General features: G+C 50.9%; 1 protein-coding gene across 1 annotated transcript in view; it reads right to left on the bottom strand.

Moving 5' to 3' along the window:
* Positions 1-5,716: 5,716 nt before the first annotated feature.
* Positions 5,717-15,206, bottom strand: part of KANK4 (KN motif and ankyrin repeat domains 4) — an 11,993-nt gene continuing 2,503 nt past the window's right edge. Inside the window, exons 3-10 of the mRNA XM_008633120.2 lie at positions 14,165-15,202; positions 13,097-13,208; positions 11,607-11,819; positions 10,975-11,062; positions 10,387-10,606; positions 8,905-9,047; positions 7,852-8,052; positions 5,717-7,202 (exon numbers count right to left, since the gene is read on the bottom strand). Of these exons, the coding sequence (XP_008631342.1) occupies positions 7,113-7,202; positions 7,852-8,052; positions 8,905-9,047; positions 10,387-10,606; positions 10,975-11,062; positions 11,607-11,819; positions 13,097-13,208; positions 14,165-15,202 (2,105 nt within the window). The 3' untranslated portion in view covers positions 5,717-7,112. The remainder of the gene's footprint in view (positions 7,203-7,851; positions 8,053-8,904; positions 9,048-10,386; positions 10,607-10,974; positions 11,063-11,606; positions 11,820-13,096; positions 13,209-14,164; positions 15,203-15,206) is intronic.

A 15,206-nucleotide genomic window follows, 5' to 3' on the forward strand; every position in this document is an offset into this window, starting at 1 on the left:
TGCTGAACCTGGAATCAGTTCGCACACAAAGGAGAATTCCGATCATCAACTGATCTCATCTGATGAGCAGAAATAAATGCCGAGTGACTTGTCATCTCACTCATGATTTACTTATGCTAATTGTTCTTTCAAGTATGCCAGAAAACATTAGCAATGTAATTAAATTACCACTGTTCCAAATGATGAAATATCAAATTCTCCTCTGGGAAATTATTTGTGCTCGGCACAGTAAGTCTGATAGTCAAATGTGAACTTCTCATGTTTATCTCTTTGGGTAGGTCTATGGAAGTTAGTCAGAGGTAATTACTGTGATGTGTCAATTTGCAGCCTTTAGCATGAAAAATAAACGAGGGGAGAGGGAAATTTATTTTTTTAGGCTTTTAAAATATTTGAGCCTTTTCAGATATTTAGGCAGCATGAACAACAACAGCGTAGCTCAGTCTATTCTAATTATATTTTTTAAGAAGAAATGTGCTGTTATATGCCAGGCATGTCGCATACAAAGGCAGTTGTTGTCGTGCCAAGCTGCAGCATAATTGTTCATCCTGAAACTTTCACGAAGACAAAAAGTTTGCTTCGGGAATGTGATCCTGTAGTTCTCGGAATGACGGTGAGCAGTCCCTCCAGCTCGATGGAGTTCATCCTACCCAGAAAACTGATTTATATTTCTGGGAGTCTCCCCAGGATCAGGTAGTGCAAGGAAGAGGCTTTCATGCATCACAGAGGATGCTCCTCTCTTGGGGCTGCCAGAGTCAATTTTGGGTAACACCAGGCACTACCAGGCAGTGCTGGGATGATCTCCCACAGCCAGCTGCAGCAGTTTGGGATGATGTTTCTCAGTCCCCTCCAGCGAGTTGGGCAGCTCAGTTGAAACCCCAGCCAATTTTTGGGGGTCTGAAGCTCACAAGGAGCCTTCCCAAGGCCGGTCCCACTCCACTGTGGAGGTGGGAGTGCAGGAACGTTTAGCCAAAAGTTCCCAGCTTCATTCCATGTCCCAGCCATCCTGCAGTGATTATATGAGTGTGGCCTTGGTGATTTAGCAGATGAATTTGGCAGGCAGATTCCTGGCAGTGCAAGGCATTGTGGGTTAATCTTCCTATCCAGAGGAGCAGGAGGGGTTTGGAGGAAGCAGCCCAGTCTGACTTGGACTATTTGGCATAATTTATGATGATGTAGCTGGGAGAAATGAAAGGGGGGGCGGGGTCAAAATTGGTTGCTCATTTTGTGTGAAAAATTCCAGGAATTAAATGGAAAGAAGGTTCAAAATCTGCAGTGTAATAACTGAGCAGTGCAGGGGGGTGTTGTTCTGTGTCATTTAGTGGAATTTTCCCCATTTTGCATACAGGAACAGGTCCTAAAGTGAGGTGAACTACACTGAGACAGGAATGCTGTGATTAGTTCTCATGGAGAAGGGTTTTCCTTATTTCCTTAGAAAGTTTTCCATAACTTTAGGTAATCACAAAGTGCATTTAGCCTGCTGGAACCATTGGTGGGTATTCCCTTAAGAGTGCCTGGAAGAGACTTCTCATTTTCAGTGGATTCCCAGTGTCCTGTTGGATTTGCCAAGTGAGGTGTGAATGGAATCTTGATTGCAGGAATAGCTCCAGATGTAGAAAACTGGGGAATTCTTAACAAACTGCTTGGGTTGCACAAGTATCCGAGGCATGCAGCAGTTCAAGGTGAGATGTGAGGAGGTGCCCTCAGCAACAGTGTGTGGAATTTGCCAACCAAAGGGAATGATTCCTCTGTCCTGTTGTTTTTATAGCCGCTGCGTTCCGACTCTGAGATGTTGCCACATTTAATCAATGAAGTTGTACACGGCTATTTATTAGCCTGGGATGCACATGCAGTTCATAGACATAAATAGAATTTATGGGCTGAGACATTTTGCACTTCTCGTTGCTCAGAAGGAGAGAGAACATTTTCTGCTTCCTGTAATTTGCACTTTGTGTGTTTGAGTATATTACTGCCAAAAAATTATATTGCAAATAATTGATAAACCAGTGACCACGCTCCACGTGCAGGACCAAGGCAGAGAATTCAGTTTGCATCACGCTTGTCTGGGTGGAGGTGTTCTGGTTTGTTTAGAACTTTATTTCTGCGCAAGGGAAAAAGCAATTAAACCTCCTGATTGTATGTTTACGTATATCAGTAAAAGGAGACGTTTTATGACTTCAGAGGTTCTAAATAAAGCTCGGTTGCGTAAGTAGTTGTGCATTTGTTTTATTCTGTATTTTAATTTAGGTCAGAGTTAAAAGCTATTGCATGAGATGTTGCCCTGGTATCCTGTCTAAACCTCCTCTGGCACAACTTTTCCTCCGTTTCCTCTTGTCCTGAAGGTTCTCCTGCCTTGGTTTGAGGACTCAGCTGTCAGAGCCTTTGCTTTAGAAGGGCCTTGTGCTGTTCACAGTCCCTCCATCAGCTTCCTCTCCTGGAGAGACGTGGAATAACCTGCAGTTGGCTGTGACAGCATCAAGGACATCTTTGACATCATCAGGAGCCATCTCAGGGCTGTTGGCATTTCTTGGCCAACTCATAACCAGGTTATGATGTGGTGGTGTTGGGTGGGCTGGTGGGGACAGCAGGTCAGCCTGGAGGGATGAGAGACTCTGCCTCATTATCCTGCTCATGAGGAACCATTGTAATGCCCCTAAATTCCCTGTAATTAATCCCGTGGTGATTACCACCCTGGAAGTGTGACATCCACAGAGCCTGTGGGGATAATGTGATTATGCCAGGATGGAGCAGTTAATGTCCCTCTGCCTGAAAGAACTGGGATGAATTAATTTAATGTCACGCATGTATAAAACATCAGTTTTTACAGTTGTGCTGAGCACTGATGCATAATTCCATTATCATTTTTCTCCACGGCTTCACACATCTGTGTCTGGAATTGGGGTGGATTGATGGCCTGGTTCAACACTGCCATGGTCGTTGTTACCCCTCTTAGCAGGGCTTGTTCCCTAACATGCACATTCCTGTGATAGCTGCACCTTCCAGGATGGCAGCAAATCAGAGAGATCCGTGCTCTGCAGCATCCCCAATGGAAAAGGAGCAAGGATCACCCTGACTTTGCTTTTAGCCTTTTCTAAGTGGGCTCTGAGGGCTCTGATGCCTTCCCAAGGGTGGGGGTGAAGCAGAGTTTACTCCCAATTCCTGCACAAAAAAGGGGGAAATATGCAGTGGTAGCATAAACTCTTATTCCCTCTTTAGTTAGAATCACAGAATCCCAGAATGGTTTGGGTTGGGACAGACCTTAAAGCTCATCCCATCCCACCCTCTGCCATGGGCCGGGACACCTTCCTCTATCCCAGGTTGCTCCAAGCCTGATGCAACCTAAGGAATTCCTGAACAGTTAAAAAGCTCATAAGGAATGTTATGTTTTGCAGGGCAGATGTTTCCATGTAAGGCTTTACAGTCCCATTTTGAGAAGGATGAGGAAAACAGGATAAAGATCCCTGGTTCTGGATCTGCAAGGTAAGCACTGGGCCAGGGCTGGGTCCTGGTACATCCTCATGGAACCACTCCAGACACCAGGCAGGGAAAGCTGCCCCGGGCCCAGCACGGCTCCAAGTGTTGTGCTCCGGATGCTTTTACTGCTGAAATGGCACTAGATGGAGCAGTCGACAAAATATTGCATTTCTGCAGCCTTCAGCCCAGGGCTGGAGGCCCAGCCACAGGAGCTGCCCCCAGGGATGCTCTGAGGATGCTCCATCTTCTCAGCCCAGCCCGGGAAAGACAAACTCCCAAACTGTGAGCTGGCCCTTCCCTATGAACAGGGGCATGCTGCAAAAAGGACACACCTGGGTGCAGTGACAGGAGGTTTCCAGGGAAGGAAATCATGGCCCATCTCACTCCTGCTGGTAACTGCCTTCCATCCTGGCAAAAATAGGGTAAATTGGCCCTTCCACACTGAGCTGTGGGGACAGAACAAGGGCCAGCTTGACCCCACTGACCCCAAAGCAGAGGAGCAGTCGCTGTGCCCGACACGCTGCCCCTGCAGCAAATAAATCTGCCTTTGCTGCTGAGACATTTATCTCTTCTAAGGAGATTAAATTCTGCTGAGAGTTGCTGCACTGACACCGTCCAAGCTGCTGATGGGGCAGGTTCTGGGTGATAACCATGTCAAGAGGAGATGTTTTTCTTTGGATGGATCCTGGAATGGTTTGGGTTGGAAGGGACCTTAAAAGATCATCCAGTTCCATCCCCCTGCCATGGGCAGGGACACCTTCCACTATCCCAGGTTGCTCCAACCTGGCCTTGGACACTTCCAGGGATCCAGGGGCAGCCACAGCTTCTCTGGGCACCCTGTGCCAGGGCCTGCCCACCCTCACAGGGAGGAATTTATCCCTGATCTCTGATCTGCCCTGCCCTCTGGCACTGGGAAGCCATTCCCTGTGTCCTGTCCCTCCAGCCCTTGTTCCTGGTCCCTCTCCATCTCTTTTGGAGCCCCTTTAGGCCCTGCAAGGGGCCCTGAGCTCTCCCTGGAGCCTTCTCCTCTCCAGATGAACACCCCCAGCTCCCTCATCCTGTTGATGCTGAGGATGATTGAGTGACAAGGTTCTCCCTGATCGCTGAGGGGCTTCAGATGAGACCCTCAGAGTCCCCCCTCCTCTCCCCTCGCAGCAAAAGAAAGGGATACACTGGAAATGCCCATAAGGAGAGTGGAAAAATCACGTTCAGCCGAGCTCCTCGTCATTCTTTCCCTTCATAGCTGAGGGGCTGCTGGATGCTGAGCCTGTAAAGATCATTAGATTAATTCCTTTCCTTGCTGTGACTTAATTGTCTCCATTTGTCCTGCGCAGTGCTCATGCCGGGGGTGTGTTTCTCCTTGCCTATATTTAGTTTGATCTCTACAGTGATATTGGAATATATAAATTAAGGCTGGCTCTGGCTCTCTGTGGCACTGAGATCCCACAGATGATTTTTTTGTGCAATATTGGTAATTTGACAGCAGGATTTTGGGCACTGGGAGATGCCAAGGGCAGCATCAACCCACCCGTGATCCCTCAGGGTCCCAATGAGCAGAGGAGCTGCTCCAGGGGATCACCCTGCTCCTCCCTGGGGAGATGGTTTGAGAGGCAAAGAGGAAATATGAGGCAAAGGAATGAAAATAAACATGCTGGGGATGCAGTTAACCAGCCTGGGCTGCAGGGATGGGAACAGGAGGGAAAGGGGGATTGGAGGGGGGCAGGGGAAGGCAGCAAAGTCTGTGGTGCCTCTCTGCAGAGCTGCAGCACACCCCAGAAACAACTTCCCTGTCCCCAAATCGAGAAGGAGGCAGGCACTTCCCAAAGCCACCCTGATCCTTAGCAGAAAATCTCCCTCACTTATTCTGCTGAAGCCAGAACATTCCCCTTCCTCAGGGAAGCAGCAAGAGTCAGAGTGAAATTCCTCTCTGCAGGCACAGATCCAGAGCTGTCAGGAAAAAAACCTCAGTGAAAACTGTCACAAAATGGTGTTACGGCTCTTTTTGTCTGCAGCTGGGGCCTGACGGAGATGCCCGTGCTGGCTTTTGTACACAAAGTGGAGGAATTCCTGCAAAAAAAATCCCACCTTGCCATGTCTGTGCAGGGGCCTCCCTGGGGATGGGGGGGGTGGGAGGGGGTGTCACTGATCTGAAGAAACACCTCAAAAATGGCTGGTTTGGTGCTGTGCAGGTTTGTGAAGTCACCCCAGAAAAGCCACAGCCATGGGGACAGGAGCACACACGGGGCAAGGTTTAACTCAGTTTATTTGTACATAAAGGAGGCAACTGCATTTTGGGATATAGATTTAAAAAAAGGCAGATAGAAGTTTGAGATAGTGAATGCTCTGGGCTGAAAATGTGAAGAAAGGAAAGAAAATTGAGCAGATGGCAGATTTCCACGGAAAACAGAGGTCAGGGCTGTTTTCCCCTCCCTGCAAGGATGGGGGCTCTAGGCAGCTCAGGAGACATTTTGTCAGGATGTGAACTGACTTAACAACGACCAAAGTGGTCTGGAATTTACTTCTGCTTAGTTAGGGAAAAAAAAAAAAAAAAGGAGCAATTAGCTAATCAGGGAGATCTGGGTTTGCCACACACCAGCTCCACCAAAGCCAGGGGAGAGCATCCAGTGGGTCCTGATGCAGCAAAATAAGGATGCTTGGAAAAGTGGGGCCTGAGCCCTGCCTCCCCTCTCTGTCAGAAGCAGAGGGATTTAAGAGAAAACCCTGATCTGAGGTGATGCTGGACCCTGTGGCTGCTCCATGGTGGGGGAGACCCAATTCCAGCAGCTAAATCATGGCTTGGCTTTACAGGAGGCATTTGGGAATATTAAAATTGAACAGAGGGGAAGCAGGGAGCAGACACTGGTCCAAAAGGCATCTGCCAGCAAAGCCACTCCACGGAGCTCTTGGACAGCATTAACACACCCTGTGATGGGAATCTGCTGGGATCTTCCAGTGCTTGGAATGCCCTGCTCCGCCCTGCCGTGATGCAGAGCCTGTCAATGGGCTGCGCTTCCCCATTAGCTCAAACTTAATTAGGGAAAAATGAGAGCCATATGGTAATTCCAAATCCAGGCAAAACAATGTCTGTGTGTTTGGGTCTGGCATACTCAAATATTTTCCTAGAGCATTAATTTTTAATTCTTACATCAGACCCGCATAAGCAAACATAAATAGGATTTTGTGCTTTCCATAATCCATCCAGCTTGTGTTTGTTGTTACATACACTGAGTAATCACTGCCTGCCACTACTTACAGAAGAGCTGATAATAAATATTAGGACACAAACTTACAAGTTAAATGAGATACAGTTAAGTAGTCAATTAAAAGGACACTCACAACCTCAGGTTGGAAAAGACTAAGTACTGCTGTTCTAATGTGCTTTTCTCATTCCTTTTGGTTGCTCACCTGCCAAATCTACACCGGGAGGGGCGGGTAGGAGAGTCTGGAGTTGTTTGTGGCACTGGGCGCAGCTTAGGGGTGTGAGTGGGATGAATGAGGAGAATTAGACACAGGGAACATTATTCAGATGATGCAGGGAGGTTGCTCCCCCGTGACCCCGCGGTACTGGCCCTGCCACGGCGGGGCTGTTCGGGGAGGAGCTGTTTGCTCCCAGCTCCCCGTCCTGGCTTGTCCCCGCTGGGTCACACCGAGAGGGACGGGCTGAGCTCGAGGTGGGCTCGCAGGAGAGCAGCGATGTCCCCGTGTGCCAGTGACAGCGCCGAGTTACCGCCCTGCAGGACAGAGGAGGTGAGACATCACCGCCTGAATCCCTGCTCCATCCCCAAAACCTCCTTCCCTCCCTCCCCTTCCTCCCTGCTTTACAGTGAGTCACCGTCCCGCAAACCCTTTGGGCCTCGACCGCACCAAACACAGCCCAGCTGTGCCTCTGCCTGGCCCCGCTGCCCTCCTGCATGTCTCAGATAAAATTATAGTTTAATTAGAAAATAGTTCCGTAATTCCAAACGCAGCCCTGTGGCCCAGCAGGAGGAATTTCCAGCGGCCCTGCCGCTCCCAGCCCGGCCCCGTCCCACGCGTCCCCACGGAGAGGCTTCGTTCTCAGGGAGGAGTTAATTGCTGCTAATTTCTTGGAGCTGAAGCTCTGCTGATTCCACATGTCCAGGATTTCATCTGGGTTTTTTTAGGATTACACCAGTGCTCCTGCCCAGTCTACGGCTGGGACAGAGGATGCTGTCACAGCCATCCCATATGCACCAAAACCAGGGATACCCTCCTAAAAGTGATTCCCTGATTTAAAAAATGGACTGAAATTGCCCTTCTTCACTTAACCCCCCCCCCTGTGGGATTGCTGCCTGGAGCACATGATCCCAGCTGAGTTTTCCCCCCTGGTGCAGTGAGGTTGTGCTGGTGCTGGAGCCTCACCTTGTCGGTCAGCGTGACCTGGCAGCCGGGCTGGGCCAAGAGCAGCCTGACGATGTCGGCGTTGCCCTGGCGACAGGCCACCATGAGGGCCGTGGTCCCCTCCTCGTCCTGCAGGTTGACATCGGCCTGGCAGGACAGCAGGGCTCGCACCATGTCATCCCGCTCGTGGCTCACCCCCAGCATCAGCGCGGTCTGGCCTCCCTGCGGGGTCACAGGGACAGGCTGAGCACCCCCTGCCCACCTCCTCCCACAGCCCTGCTCACTCTGACTGCCAGAGATGATGATGATAATAATAATATTATTAATAATAATACGTTTACAGAATCATAGAATCATTTTGATTGGCAAAGCCCTCTGAGATCACTGAGTCCAACCATTAACCCAGCGCTGCCAAGCCCACCACTAACCCCCATTCCATAACCACATATCACAACATTGCATATTATTATTGCATTGTACATCTATGATAATAATTCCTACTAATATTGCACCCTATTGCATGTTGTTATTAAATCACACTGGGGCTCCTCAGCAAGTGTTGTGAGAGACACACGTTCACTTCTGGAAGGTCCTTGCAGCAGCATGGACAAACTGCCCAGCTGTCCCCAAATGTGGGTCCCCCCAAACCTTCCTGGGCAGTTTAACTCAGATCTGGACTAACTTTTACAGCAGTTTGGGAGCAGAGATGGATGAGGGCACCCTCATCCCTGAGAACAAAATGTGTGACTCTGATGAAGCTCACCAGCAAGCCTGGGGCTCCCATGCTCTGGGGTTCACCCCCCACTGCTCCTCCCTGCTGTCACTTCTGATTTTTACCTCAGAAAAACTTGTTTGAAAAATGTTCAGTCATTTTCAGTCCCTCCATTTCCCCCAGCTGTCACACCCCTTCCCAGGGAGCTGGTGGGTGGCCACACTGCAACTTAGCTGAGGTTGCTTTTGGAACATTTGGGAAGCAGCAGCTCCAACCTGCGACCTGCTGCCGAGCCTCAGCCTGGCGCTGCCACGGAGCGCAGGGAACCCAAATTATTCCCCCAGCTGTTTCCTGTCACGCACCTGGGCGGCCCTCAGGTTGACATCCCCCTCCTTCAGCAGCCTCATCACCACCTCCATGTCCTGGTGGGTTTCGGGGGTTGCCAGCGGCGTGAGCATCACGGCCGTGTAGCCGGCGCGGTTCTGCAGGTCCAGGCAGCACACACCTGGAGGGGATTGATCCAGCCCATGATGGATCACCCAGAGCGAACAGAAGGGGAAGAGGGAGTCATACAACGTGTGGCATGTTACATTCCCAGGAACAGGAGTTATTCCATGATGATACAGGACGGGGATTTATCGGTGTTAAATATCGAGGCTTCTGAGCGCAGCATTAAACCAATGGCCCCTGGTGCTACAGTTAATTACAACTGTTGAGGTCAACTCAATTAGCTTTGAAGACCACAACAAATACAAGTTAAAGGGGGATAATTAATGCCTCGAGCACATGCTGGTTGGAGCTGTGGGCTGTTTGCTTTGGCTCCCGTGGCAAGGGAGCAGCAGAGAGACACCCGGCACCCAACGGGCGTGGAAAACATCCTGGTCCCATTTCACTCATTTTTCACTTCAAAGAGCCCATTTCCAGCTCCACCACGAGGAATGAGCCGTGTCTGAGGGTGAGGGCTCAGGTCCAGCCTTGCCCTGGGGAACCAGCTGCCTCAAACCCTTCCCTCCCTACGCCTCTGCGGCAACAATCGGGTTATAGATGTGTATGATAATCTGCCATTTCCCAAACATTTCATGGATTGTCCGGCCCATGAGAAAAGGCCAAAGTGCCTCTATTCTCTCAGAGCACGAGCACATTTTTGCCCCGTACAAGCTCAGCTGAGATTTTTGTTCTTTCATTGCAACACGAGCTGAAAGTTCAATAGTTGAACATGGGAGTTTTTCTGCGGCACTGGGGGGTTCCTTATGCTCTCAGGGGTCTGATCCTCCTGCCCCAAGCCATGATGTGGCTTTAGCTGCTGCAAGAAGCTGGGGAACCCCCCCATCCCACCTGGACTGGGGCCATGAGGGACATCCCTTTGGATACAGGGACCCTCAGCCATCCCCAAAGTCAGGCTGCAAAGCCCCCAAGATGTGTGAGGGCATTAATGCTTAATGTCCCTGAGGAGCCTCAGCTGGGACCCCTGAGTACACCCACGGGCCCAGGGCTGAGCTATGGAGGAGAATGCTGGTCGTGAGGTCAGCCAGGTCTCCTGGATGGACCTCGGCCCTATCCTTGTATTTTGGATGGATCTTGGGCCCCTGTTTGCCTTCTGGCTGGGTCCTGTGCAGGGAGGTGGCTGTTGGTCCTCAGCCCCACCTCTGTGCCACCTCCTTTAGCTCCTGACTGAGCTCCCTGGGAGGACCCTGGACCTCATTCAATGTTTGCCATGTCTGGGACTGTTCACATCCCCCTGTTCCCTGTGTAGCCATCACTCACGGGACCACAACCCAGTGGCAAGAGCCATTCCCACCCCCTGCCCAACAAAGGCCCTGGCTGGGCAGAGTGGCCATTCCTACCCGTGTCCAGCAGGAGCTTTGCCACCGGGAAGTTGGAGTGGGACACGCTGTAGTGCAGAGCTGTGTTGCCGTTCCTGTCGGGCAGGTTCACCACCGTCTCCAGCAGCTGGGGCTGGATGTCCCCCAGCGCCTCCAGGTACGCTGCCACCACCTGCGGGCTGGAAGACTTGTGGCTGGACACCTGGAACCACTCCTGGGAGATGGAGCCGAGGACGTGCCGCTGCAAACACCAAGGTGTCACCGTGAGTGTCCCTGCGAAGCGGTGCCTGCCCCACTCCTGCGTGCCCTGGCACCACCCAGCCAGCACTTAGCTTGTGGGTTTGTGATTGCTGCTATAACTTGAGGGGGAAAGGAATTTCCTGTGGTAACTTGGATGAGTAACCAGACAAAGCCTTCATCTTCCTTTTTTTTTTCCCCCCTTTTCCTCTCTTTTCGGCTGTTCTAAAACTGACTCAGATGTCACCTCACCCCCCTCTCCTCACAAAGCTGTCCAGGGCACAGCCTGCAATGTGCCATGGGGATAATCTCATCTATTAAAGTGAACAGAGCATGAACCGTGTCTGAAACGGGATTGGGGAATATCTGTACCAGATGCTTGTTGCTTGTGCTCCTGATTTCTGGGAGGTGTTCACTGAGGAGCTGGCAGGCGGTGAGGAAATCTTCAGAGGGTTTGCACCTAAAGGGAAAAGACTTTTGTAAATCCACCATGGGGCAGGACTTGCAGGAGGTATTGAACCAGGTAGGAGAACACAGGCAGATGAGGCTGGAATATGTTCAACACTTATTTACTTGCTTAAGTTACTGGACACAAATTGTCCCATTGACTTGACACAGATTTTAGGTTAAGCACTTAAATAAGGGTTTAAGCCCAGAATCACAGATTTGTGTGGTCAACTTCATCTATTACAAAAATCCTTAAGGTGGGGAAAAAAAAATCTTATTCCTGAATCTGCAAAGAACTTTACCAAAAAACCTTCCATGAGAGGGGAGAAATGAGCTAACTGGCCAGCCATGACTCAGTGTGGAGTGTAGGGCCTGAATCAATCCCCATTAGATTCTGCAGTAACTCAGAAAATATTTAGCTCTTTAAAGCCTTTTCCCTTGTCTGCAGAGGTCAGCACTGCTGTTCCACCAAGCAGAAGAAGTCCCAGCCCAGCCCTGCAGTGCCGTGTCCTGTGGCCATGACAGACGGCGTGGTCACCACCTGGTGTCCTGGTTACCTGTCAGCCTCGTGCTGAGAGCAGGGTGCTGCTCTTGCTGATGCCTCCTGCTCATCATCATCCTCACATTTCTCCCCTGAGGAAGCCCCTTTGCTTTCCCTTCCAGCCTGCTCGGGCTCCACGTCACCAGCTCTGCCTTCGGCCTCGGTCTCGGTGTCACCATCCGATGCGCTGTCGTCACAGCTCGTGTCTTCGCTTGATGTCGTCTCGTAGCTATTTGAGGACACCACATGTTACTCCCTCCTTCCCCTGATGGGGCCTGACCAAGGCTCATTGACTCCAATGGGCCTTGGGCGAAGCCCAGAGCGACAAGCAGCAAGTTAAAAGGTCTGAGCCATAGCCATAGTCGGGGTTAGTCTTTGTTTGGCTCCGTAAGCAGCAGGAGTGTGACAGAAGCAGTTAATGAGCAGCAGGCAGGGTTACTTCAGGGTTTGGAGGGATGTCCATCACACACAGCCCAGGCAGGGGCTGAGAGCTGCCTCCCTGCTGGCACGGTGACAGGGAGCCACCAGCAGCACGGCCCCTGTAGCAAGGAGGGACTGGTGGTGTCGGCAACCTCGAGGAGCACGAGACAAAAGCTGTGTTTGCACAGGCTGAATCCACCATTCCAGCAGCCCTGACAGAGATCTCTCCTCTGGCTGTCTAAAAGCATTAATAACATCTTCCACAAAACAGAACATTTCACCCTGACAGACCCCAAAACTTTCCTCAAAGTAATCAAGACTCCTCCACTCCCTACAAGTCGTACCCATTTGGTAGAAGCAGCTGTACACAACTAGAGTGAGGAACTCCTGATGAACCCAGCAGCTGGGAAGTCAGAGGAGCAGGATGTGAGCAGAAAGCAGCACCCAGACTGGCGCACACAGCCCAGCCCAGGGACAGTGACACGTGTCCTGCACTCTTCATGCCAGCACACGTACACCTCAGCAGGAGATGCTGCCCCTGCTTAGCTCACAGGGAGTGTTAGATATTGGACACACCTGGAATGGGGAGCACAACCTAAAGTTTCCTTCACCCCAAGGTAATTCCTTATTTACCAAAAAAGTCTTTTCCCAGGCCCTGAACCAACTGCTGTTGGCTTTGCTGGAGCGTGGGGGCAGGTTAGTGGCAGCGTGCCCACCCAGGCAGTGCTGGCCTCCTCCAGAACCCACCAAAGTCAGTGGGAATCTTCCCAGGGAATCTTCCCATGGAATCTTCCCACCTTCCCCAGCTGGGTTTTGGATGAAGTCCCACGAGATGGGTGTGCAGAGAGTGTCAGTCCCCAGTGTGTCCCCTGCTGCTCTGAACACACCACCACCTGTTCTCAACGGGGTTACTCACAGCTTACTCAGAGTGCTGGATTAAAGAAGGGAGAAAAGAGGCTCCATTTCAACTGGCCTTTTAATCAGGAGGTTTGGAGGGGAAAAGAGGGGGAAAAGGAATGACTTCTCCAGCGATACAGAGGACATTCCACGTTAAAAGGCAGTTTGATCTTCTGAACAGATGCTTACCCACCATTTACCCCAACAAACTGGAGATTCTTTTTGGTCCCATTGCCTCCTGCATGGAAACCATAACCTTTCTTTTTCATGATGGATTTAAGACTTGTGGTTGGAGAGTTTTCTACCAAAATACAAAATAATAGATTAATTAAGCAGATGTGCCATAATTAGCAATAATTATTCCCCACCTCTAGCAACAAGCTACAAATCATAACCGTAAGCATCTTACTTCATCTTACGAGAGTCTTTTGATGTCTTGCAGAACTACAGATGCAGCTGGCCACAACCTGAACCTGCCCTGCCACCTTTAAATACAGGTCTCAAACATCTCCAGGTGACTGGGACTATAAAGGAAGTGACTGGGAATTATGTATTTGTCCTATGAATATAAGTAGATTTTACGTTTGTAATACTGTTTGGGTTTGGGTTTGGTTTTTTTTCCCCAGTGGTAATGTATTGGAAATTTCCTATATAAACCTGCTATAATACTACATGGATGAGTTTTTCCATTGGACTTTGAACAGTGTCTATATATTGCTTATAAGGAGTAAGTCACTTATCTATTTGCAAGCCCCCTCCCTCCCTCCCCCAGTGAACAGGCGTTGGATTCCCATCTTCATATAAGCTAAAATTATTTTAGATGAAGGTCTGTGAGTGGGGACAGGTCTCTTCCCAGTCTGGTCGCTCAGTTTGACTGGTTTGGGTTCTGGAGAACTCCATGCTGATTTACCCCAGATGAGCACCAGCCCCGTATTCTCGCAAACTGAGATGTGCAATCCAAATAAAAGGAATGTTTGTTTGATGGAACAGCCACCAGTGTGGCAGCTTTTGGAAGCTGATCCTGCATATAAATGAGCCACTGCTTTATGAGCTCCTACATCACTTTGTTCGCTTTTTTTCATGTCAGATCCATAACTTGTGATGTGCAGAGATTTGCCTTTCTCATCATGCTTAGGCGAGACTGTTCCTGATCTGACTGACAACAACTGTTCCACCACATCCCCCCTGCTCCACGCTGGAATAAATGGGAAAAAGATTTGGCCCGGGCACATCGAAGCCTATGCCAGTATTATTTACCCAACTGTTGATAGTGCATGTTGGAATTCTCCTTATCCACGGGCCCTTGCGAGGAGTAGGCAGAGAGCAGGGAGTTTAGGGAATTAACCAATTGGTTCTGGATGGAGCTGAGCTTGGAGGCCGGCTGCTTGATAGCGCTGGCTAGCTCAGGGTACCCGTGCTCCAAACACAGCCACTGCTCCTGCAGGAGCTCCTGGATCTTTTTTACATATTGGCCAATGGGGTCAACAGCCGGGAGGTCCTCATGGCCAGGGGCACCTTCCTCTTCCAGCCCTTCCTGAGGTTTATCTTCTCCAAAGCCTGCCTTGCTTCCGGCTGCCTTTGGGCCAAAGGAGTCGCAGCTGTTCCGGTGGTTCTGGTTGTCGTCACTGGGGTGCTCGTGGATCTGCAGCTGGGTGAAGCACGGAGCAGGAAGTCCAGCCTCCATGCCAGCCTCACCAGAAAGTCCCTCTGCTCGAGCGTCTGCCAGTCCCTGCTCCCTCCACGCGCCCAGCTCCACGGCCTGTGCATGGACGTCGTCTGCCCTGTGGACACCACAGCCGATGGATCTGGTGGAGAGCGGGATGCTGACGTTGATGCCTTTGTCCTGGGCCTGCCTGAGCCCTGCCACCTGGGAGAGCTCGGTGTTCACCGCAGCATCGAGGCACTGCAGGGCCCCACTGCCCCGCCGCGACCGCAGCTCGGCCTCCTTGGACTTCTCCTGGCACAGCTGCTCTTCCAGCTGAGCTTTGGAGCTGGCCAGCACCTTAATGCTTTTCTCCTTCTCCTGGATCTCATGATCCTGCTGCTCCAGCACTGCCCTGACCTGCTCGAGCTCCTCTTTCTTCTTGCCCAGCTGCTCCTCCAGGTCAGCGATCTGCTGCTTCAGCGCCGCGACCCCGCCGGGCTCTCCAGCGTCAGGAGCGTGCGGAACACCGCTCTCCTTGTCCCCTCCAGCCCGGACATCCCTCTCCTCGCCTTCCTGCAGCACATTCAGATCCACCTCACTCACACTTAGCCCCCTTTCTGCAGGGTTCATGCTCTCCTCTGCCAGCTGGAGGGC

Source organism: Corvus brachyrhynchos, unplaced genomic scaffold (assembly GCF_000691975.1).
Source record: "Corvus brachyrhynchos isolate BGI_N302 unplaced genomic scaffold, ASM69197v1 scaffold34, whole genome shotgun sequence".
Taxonomy (NCBI): Eukaryota; Metazoa; Chordata; class Aves; order Passeriformes; family Corvidae; genus Corvus; species Corvus brachyrhynchos.